Source organism: Mobula birostris, chromosome 11, assembly GCF_030028105.1.
Source record: "Mobula birostris isolate sMobBir1 chromosome 11, sMobBir1.hap1, whole genome shotgun sequence".
Classification (NCBI taxonomy): Eukaryota; Metazoa; Chordata; class Chondrichthyes; order Myliobatiformes; family Myliobatidae; genus Mobula; species Mobula birostris.
Genome location: NC_092380.1, coordinates 12,560,304 through 12,569,500, shown reverse-complemented (window position 1 = coordinate 12,569,500; position 9,197 = coordinate 12,560,304). Strand labels below are relative to the sequence as shown.

Below are 9,197 nucleotides of genomic sequence, written 5' to 3'. Positions count from 1 at the left end.
AATGGCCGCATAGCAGTTTACTTCCGGTTAAGGTTTTTTGTTTGTTTATCATTTTACTAATTTTGAGCAGAGTTTAATAAATGTTTATTTGTTTATAAAACCTGACTCATTTCTATATTCATTGTTGCCAGTCACGTGACAACAAAAAGAGGTCATCTGCCTGCAATCCAGCAAGATTTTCAATGTAGCTTTACTTTGAGCAGTAAGCACACAGAAGAAAGCCTGGCATATGGGAAAGCAGGACATAATAAGGAAGACCAGACCCAAACAGTTCCCACCACCTCCACTCTCCTCCATCTGGCAGACCTTGTCCTCACTCTCAATAATTTCTCCTTTGGCTCCTCCCACTTCCGTCAAACAAAACGTGTAGCCATGGACACTCGCATGGATCCCAGCTGTGCCTGCCTTTTTGTCGGCTACGTTCCAAGCCTACACTGGACTGCAGCCGAAGCTCGTCGACTTCATCAACTTTGCCTCCAACTTCCACCCTGCCCTCAAATTTACCCGGTCCATTTCTGACACCTCCCTCCCCTTTCTCAATCTCTCTGTCTCTAGAGACAGCTTATCCACTGATGTCTACTCTAAACTCACTGACTGTCACAACTACCAAGAATATACCTCTCCCACCCCTGATACTTGTAAAAATGTCATCCTCTTCTCCCAATTCCTCTGTCTCCACATCTGCTCTCAGGGTGAGGCTTTCCATTCCAGAACTAAGGAGATGTCCTCCTTCTTCAAAGAAAGGGGCTTCCCTTCCTCCACCGTCAATGCTGTCCTCGACCGCGTCTCTTCCACTTTGCGCACATCTGCTCTTACCCCATCCTTCCGCCACCCTACCAGGGATAGGGTTCCTCTTGTCCTCACCCACCACCCCACCAGCCTCAGCATCCAGCCATCTCCAATGGGATCCCATCACCAAACACATCTTCCCCACCTTGGGCCCCACTTTCTCCTTTCCACAGCGATGGCGCCCCACGTGATTCTATTGTCTATTCATCCCTCCCCACTAATCTCCCTCCTGGCACTTATCCTTGCAAGCGGAACAAGTGCTACACCTGCCCCTACACCTCCCCCCTCACCACCATTCAGGGCCCCAAACAGTCCTTCCAGGTGAGGTGACACTTCACCTGTGAGTCGTCTGGGGTCATCTATTGTGTCTGGTGTCACCTCAGGAGACTGCTTTGCTCATCCGCCAGAAAAAGATGGTGTCTCCCAGTGGCCACCCATTTTAATTCTACTTCCCATTCCCATTCTGACACTCAGTCCATGGCCTCCTCTACTGCCGCGATGAGGCCACACTCGAGTTGGAAAAGCAATTCCATCTGGGTAGCCTCCAACCTGATGGCATGAACATCGATTTCCTTGAACTTCTGGTGATGCCACGCCCTCTTCCCCTCTCTCACCTTACCTCCTTATCTGCCCATCACCTCCCTCTGGTGCTCCTCCCCTCTTCTTTCTTCCATGCCCTTCCATCCTCTCCTAGCAGATTCCCCCTTCTCCAGCCCTGTATCTCTTCACCAATCAACTTCCCAGCTCTTCACTTCAACCCTCCCTCCCTCCAAGTTTCACTTATCACCGAGTGTTTCTTCCCCCCCTCCGCCCCACCCTCTTACTCTGACCCCTCATCTTTTTCCCCCTAGTCCTGATTCAGGGTTTCAGCCTGAAACTGCCTGGCCTGCTGAGTTCCTCCAGTACCTTGTGCGTGCTGCTTGGATTTCCGGCATCTGCAGGTTTCCTCTTGTTAATTGCTTTATTTCCGCATGTTTGTTTGAAGCTGCTGATGATAACTTTAATGGATTTTCCCCCGTGTATTGATGCCAACCTCACTCTCTTCCCAGAAGTAGGGTGAGAGAATATTTGGCTGCTGCAGTCTTGTATTATCTCAGTGGACGTGGACGCCCTAGTGGGAGCAGTTTAAAGGCTGAAGTGCGTGAGGAAGATGAGGAACAGGAGGAATGTCATGATATCAGTGCTGGGGAATGCAATAATCAGAATCAGGTTTATTATCATTGGCATGTGACGTGAAATTTGTTAACTTAGCAGCAGCAGTTCAATGCAATAGATAATCTAGCAGCGAGAGTGAAAAAATAATAAATAAAACATAATAAACAAGTAAATCAATTATGTATATTGAATAGATTGTTTAAAAATGTGCAAAAACAGGAATACTGTATATATTTTTTTTAAAAAGTGAGGTAGTGTCCAAAGCTTCAATGTCCATTTAGGAATCGGATGGCAGAGGGGAAGAAGCTGTTCCTGAATCATTGAGTATGTGCCTTCAGGCTTCTGTATCTCCTACCTGATGGTAACAGTGAGAAAAGGGCATGCCCTGGGCACTGGAGGTCCTTAATAATGGACACTGCCTTTCTGAGACACCGCTCCCTAAAGATGTCCTGGGTACTTTGTAGGCTAGTGGCCAACATGGAGCTGACTAGATTTACAACCTTCTGCAACTTCTTTCGGTCCTGTGCAGTAGCTCCCCGCCCCCCATATCAGACGGTGATGCAGCCTGTCAGAATGCTCTCCACGGTACATCTATAGAAGTTTTTGAGTGTATTTGTTGACATACCAAATCTCTTCAAATTCCTAATAAAGTATAGATGCGGTCTTGCCTTCTTTGTAACTACATCAAACTCATTGTGAGAATGTACTGGCACCCTGACAAAAGCAAATAAAACAAGCATTCAATTCACCAAACCCATTTTCCAGTCGTGGAGAGAAAGAACAATTAAAATCACAAGGTACCTGATAACCTCCACCCACCCCCCCCCCAAAATTGACTGTTACTGATAGCTATCCATGTCAGTGTAGAGTAAAGCACAGTACAGGCCCTTCAGCCCCACGCTGTTGTGCCGACCTTTCAAACCATCCTCAGTCTTTAAGTATTTCTTCTGTGGGGTTGTTTATGATGGACAATTCTGCAAATTAAAACTGGGTTTTAAGAATTTTTTCAATATATTATTAGGCAGTGATTCAAAGTTCAAAGTAAATTTATTATCAAAGTTCATATACGTCAGCATATACAACCCTGAGATTCATTTTCTTGTGGGTATTCACAATAAATACAAGAAATACAATATAATCAATGCCCCCAAAAAGGACAGATAATCAAAGTGCAAAAAACACCAAACTGCTCCAAATACAAGAAATAATAATAAATGTGCAATAGGTATTGAAAACATAAAATAGTGTCCTTGCAATGTGTCCAGCTAACTAACAGACATTTAGTCAACGGCTGTCTTAGGTCAGTAATGTTAGTGACAGGTCAGTTAGTTCTAACATAAACAGGTAGCACTCTACAAACACCTCACTATGAGACAGCACCATTTGCCTTTACTAACCTTTTCCTTTTTATATAACTATAAAAACTCCTGCAGTCTATTTTTATCTTTTGCTTTTATTTTCTAAAACAAAGACCATGAAATTAATTTCAATTTCGAAATATTCCCAAAATCCTGATTCTGGGAACTTTAATTTCCCCTGTCAGCCACAGATGAGCCACTTTCCCTATTAAAATTTTGTCCCTTAAAGAATCTAATTCTGCAAATTATGCATTATTTCTTAAAAGCCACTAATTTCCTGTCCTCAGTCACAGCTTTAGATGTGTTTTCTTTCCCCCCCAGTCCAACCATAGCTTTGGTGCTCTTAAGATCGTAGTCCTAGATCAAAATTGCATCACTAGGTGCAAAATTCATTATGATCACTCTTCCCCAAGGGGCCCTTTTATCACAAGGCTGGCAATTAACCTTCTGCACTACACCAAGAGCAAAAGGCTCTAAGAGCCTTTTCAAGTGGGTTCCTTAACTTGGTGATCATACTTAGATTACTGTGAATTCAACCTCCACTTTGCTACCACTTGCCCAATCTATACGCACTCAGTTTCTGTATTGGCCCTGCTCCAATTTCCTGATTTACACAGTCCCACTGTTACAGCTAGTACAATTTGGAGGCTTCTGGTTCATTTCTAATGTTTCCAGGCCATTTGTCATTTCTTAGGTCCACCCAAATTAATTCTGATTCTGCAGGATCTGCTTGAACAAAAATTTGTTTCTCACTGCTCTATAGATCTCATTCCCTTTATAACACATTTCCGCTTTTACCATCTCCCTCCGTGTTGAAACCCCTTTAAATCAGGCAGCTCTGGTCACAATGCAGTCACATTTTGTAACTGGAACTAACTCCAGCCACCCAGCTTCAATGCCGACCCCTACCGCAGCCTGGGTTGAGCTTGCGTGCTCTCACTGTGGGCTACTTGGGCTTCTCCATGGGGAGGCAGTAAAGGCAAATGCCCCAGGAGAGCCAGGCTGGTGGGACAGTACGGAAACACGCCCAGAAGAACCCAATAGCGGGTAAGGGTTGGTAAACAAAAGCAGTGCCTGTTAGTTGGTACGGATCTCATGGGTTGGAGAAGGGATTCCTAACCTGAGGGTCCACGGACTCCTCAGTCCATGGCAAGACTCCATGGCATAACAAAAGGTTTTGGGTTAAAGGGATTGATCCATTGAGTTTATGCCTACCTCGCTGTGAATGCTGCACGCACTCAGGTGTAGCGCCAACAATTTTGCTGTTTTAACATTGACCCCAGAACCTTGACCCTATTTTCTTGGTTTTCATTCATTTGTTCTGCTTTGTCTCCTTCCTAAATTCCTTTATGAAACACTGTGCCAGTCGCCGGGGACAAAATTTATGAAAGTACGAGCTTCTGCACTGCACGGAGCTGGCGAGGGCTCGGTTTCGAATCCACAATACCCAAACCAAAAGAAACATCTGAAGGCCCAATAACAGGAGTGGCTTCATTGCAATTTTACAAGGTCTCAGGTGAGTATTACAATGAAAGTGCTTGACAGAAGTGAGAATTAAAAACACTGGATGCTGAAAATTCACAAGAAGAACAGAAAATGCTGGAAATACTCAGGTCAGAACTCATTTGTTGCAAGAGGAACTATGTTTCTGGCAGCATTTTCTGTTTTTGTCCCCCACCCACCCGACCCCAGGTGTGCCCATGTCCGTAACCCAGCTCAGGGGGGGGGAGCTCCAGCTCTCTGCAGCTCACTTGCCGTAAAGCCTCGTCCACACAGCGCGCCTGTGCTCCGGGTCCAAGCAGTGGCCAATGGCAGCCTCGGTACTGGCAATGCGACGCTCGAATCTGCTTCGGTCTCGAGCGCACTGTTCCCAGGGACCTTTACGAGCAGCTCGCGAGGCAAAATCCCACACAATCATCCGGTGAATTTCAACCACGGGAGAAAATCGGACCTGAAGGAGAGAACAACCAGTTATGTGAAGCTTCTCCCTCCTCTGTGCTTCGGCTAATCCAGTCACCGCAAGTCCCTGCTGCTGACACCCAATGTGTACACACAGGCAGATATTTAGTGTCAGGATTAATCCGTGGTTCGTTAAGATTCATGGATCTCTCAAATGCAACTAACTAAAGCAGAAAATTGTGCAGGAAGCACTGAATGACATTACAATTAATGGGCTTCCTGCTCAGAGTCACATTTCACTTACATTAACAAAACATTTCATCAAGTTTCCACAATACAGATGAGTCATCAGAAGCCTCAGTAATGAGTCAGCGCTCAGAGAAAGGTCTTGGGGCTCAGTTCAGTGCCAACAATAATGACCACCAAGCTAGATATATTTCCCTGTACTTGACTCATATCCCACCTATCCTTGCATCTATCTAAAAGAATACTGCACATGCCACAACCACTTTCTCCCACAGCTCACCCCACATTACACTATGTGAAGTCACCCCTCAGAGTTTTATTCCCTTCCGAGTAAAAGCACTGAATCTCGAGGTAGTATGTGGCAATGTAAACACAGTGCCCTCTTTACCAGGTACCTCCTGTACTGGGACATAACATCCCAGTCTGTGTACTCAAAGCATATTAAATTGCCTTCTTCACCACCCTGTCTACTTTTATGTGCTTGCTCTCCCAAGTCCTTCTGTTTCCACAACCGTTCCCCAGGGCCCCAATCATTCATTGCAAGGACTCCACCCTAGTTTGACTTGGCAACATGTTATATTTTCACATTCACCTGAATTGAAAGCCACCTGCCTGTTTTCAACTCCTTACCTAGCTGACTGAAATCTCACTTAACTTGCCCCACGCCCTGAATTCTTAGCTGAATGAAATCTCACTTAACTTGTCCCACACCCTGAATTCCTCACTGATCGAAACCCCACTTGTCCCACACCGAGTTCCTCACTGATTGAAATCCCACTTATCCCACACCCTGAATTCCTCACTGATTGAAATCCCACTTGTCCCACACCTGGAGTTCCTCACTGATTGAAATCCCACTTGTCCCACACCCTGAATTCCTCACTGATCGTAATCCCACTTAACTTTTGATAACCACCTTGAGGAACTCAGTTGGTTGAGGCCGACCGAGGATGTCGCGTCCTATCACAGGCCAAGGCAGTACAATAGAGCAAGCTGTTGCCCATGCAGCAGGCTCCCAACACGCCACCCCTCCCATGTAGCTGATGAAGCGAAAGCAACAACAGTTCGGCACCAGCAGTGTTGTCAGTGATAACCCCCTGCATTGTATGATAACACTTACTTTAACACATCATGCTTAAACTTACTAATCAGTTATATTTAACAAAGGTCACAGCCCAGACCCCTGTGCCACACCACTATTCACAAGCCTCCAATGAGGTATCACATCCTGGAAGTAGAGCTGTCGTTCTACTTCCCACTATTATGAATCCAGTAAGATATTGAACCCGGATCCCAGGTGACCTATGTCCTCAAAGGGGTGGGAAGGGGATGCGGGAGAAATTCTCCTCACAGTGGCACGGTGGGTGGGAGAGCACTCCCAACCAGATGTAGAACTGTGCTGGGGACAGGAATACAACATCTAAAGGCATTTTCGTGGAATGAAGGAACTCCTGCAGGTCCCAGCAAAACACGAGGACTTCTCCTTCCAGGACGAGGTTAAATAGACTGTGGCTTCATTCCCTGGAGCGCAGGAGAATGATGGGAGATTTGATAGAGGTAGACAAAAGGTATGAGGGGATAGATGAGGGAAGTGCAAGCAGGCCGTTTCCACTGAGGTGGGGTGAGACTAGAACTTGAAGCCATGCTCCAGCCAGGTGCAATGTTTAAGCAGCAGCTGATGGGGAACTTTTGCACTAGATTGTGGTCCGAGTGGCCAGCAGGAGTGCTGGATGCAGGTTTGATTTCAAAATTTAAGTACATGAATGGGAGAGCTTTGGAAGGCTATGGTCCAGAAGCAAGTCAGTAGGACTAGGTGGAATAATAGTTCGGCATGGACTAGATGGGCCAAAGGGCCTGTTTCTGTGCTGTTGACTATCTGCCGGGCAAAACATGGCAATCTGAATTCCAGTATGTTGGTACCTACCTTTTTGCCAGTTTTCCTCTGGCTCTCACTGGTTTCTTGCTTCAGAGTTAGTACAGGCTGTTCCCCATTGGGGACGTCAGTGTTGAAATACACACCAGAGGTCTCTGGCAGCTTAGTGTTAGAGCCTCCTTCCTTCACTTCCTGGTTACTGGATGCCCAGGTGGTAGTGCAAGCCGAGAAGTTCAAAGGGTTAAAAGGGTCAGTGTTTTGAAAGAACGAGTCCCACAGCTCGTCATTTGCAGATTCTTCAGAATCAAGCTGATCCACAGAAACATCTTCCTCTGCATCGCCCTTGCAAGTCGGGTCTTGGTGCCCAGTGGATGCTGAAAAATTCAAGGGATTGTAGGGGTCATTTTGAAAAAAGGAGCCCCACAGATCAGTGTCACTTTCATCATACGAGTCATCATCTTCATCATACGAGTTGTCATCATCATCATCATCATCTGTGGACCAATCACTGGACTGGGCATCATCTATGTTCTCCTCTGAGTCATCGTCCCAGTCCAGTGACTGTTCATCGTCCCGGTCCAGTGACCGGGCGTTCTCTTCTGTGTCCGGCCAGATCATGGCTAGAATGAGTGGATTTGTACAGCTGAAGTCCATTTCACTTGGTCTTTCAAGCCTAGTTTTCGTGTGGTAGGGGCTTGCAGTTGGTGATTTCCCTTCAGCCATTGACCCGCTGCCTCCAGAGGGATTGTACTGGGGAGGTAAACCAGCGCTGGATTGAGGCAGGTGCCGACACTGAAGTCGAACCTCTGTATTCTCCTCGCCCAACATGCCGTTGCCCAGCTGACGACGCAGTTGCTGGTAAGCGCCTCTCTTCCCCATCAGTTCTGTTAGCCCAAAGCATGTGGGAGAGAACTCAATGAGCAAGAACAGACAGACCTTCAACAGTTTCCAACACATCCCAGAGATCCATGGCAGAAGTAGGTTCTTCTCCTGGAAGGGTCCATCATGGGAAACCATTTTACACACCTCCATGCCAAGGTGCCCAAGATAACTGAGAACACAAAGGGAAGAAAATTTTAGTGTATGACAGTGAGAGGCGGTCCACATTGGCACGGCTTTACCCATGCCACCACACTGGCACGGCTCTACTCATGCCACCACACTGGCACGGCTCTACTCATGCCACCACACTGGCACGGCTCTACTCATGCCACCACACTGGCACGGCTTTACCCATGCCACCACACTGGCACGGCTCTACTCATGCCACCACACTGGCACGGCTCTACTCATGCCACCACACTGGCACGGCTTTACCCATGCCACCACACTGGCACGGCTCTACCCATGCCACCACACTGGCACGGCTCTACTCATGCCACCACACTGGCACGGCTCTACCCATGCCGCCAATCCCACCCCGGACGGGTCCCCGTGGCCCAAGCCCACTCAGTCTCCCCCACCCACACCGTGAAGGCCTCCCGCGTACCTGCTGCTGTGGTCAGCCTCCGTCCAGTGGCCTACGCCCATTACGAGTGTCTCTGATCTCACAGTGCTTCCGCCCATCGTCTCTCGCTCTCTCGGTGCCGGGACCTGTCCGTCGGGGTTTCATACTCTAAATTCTCCGTTCTGTGTCAGCCATTTGATGACGAGGGCGGCCGCGGCGTCCGCTTATATAGCAGCGCGCTGACGTAATCGGCGGAGGGGTTAGCCAATTAGCGGCGGCGCCAGGTTCCTTACGTCATCCTGCGCACGTCGTGAATCGGAACCAGCCCAGTCTGGAAACAACGGGGGTTCTGCAGCTGCTGGAAATTCGGGCAACACGCGTCAAAGTTGCTGGTGAACGCAGCAGGCCAGGCAGCATCTCTAGTCCTGAC

General features: G+C 47.6%; 1 protein-coding gene across 1 annotated transcript; it reads right to left on the bottom strand.

Annotated features, from left to right (window-relative positions):
* Nucleotides 1–2,972: 2,972 nt before the first annotated feature.
* Nucleotides 2,973–8,984, bottom strand: LOC140204824 (protein phosphatase 1 regulatory subunit 15B-like). The gene is made up of 3 exons (XM_072271659.1): nucleotides 8,810–8,984; nucleotides 7,372–8,371; nucleotides 2,973–5,253 (listed from the first exon to the last, which is right to left on the bottom strand). The coding sequence occupies exons 1-3, from the start codon at nucleotides 8,884–8,886 to the stop codon at nucleotides 5,050–5,052; spliced, it is 1,281 nt and encodes a 426-aa protein (XP_072127760.1). The 5' UTR covers nucleotides 8,887–8,984; the 3' UTR covers nucleotides 2,973–5,049.
* Nucleotides 8,985–9,197: the final 213 nt, after the last annotated feature.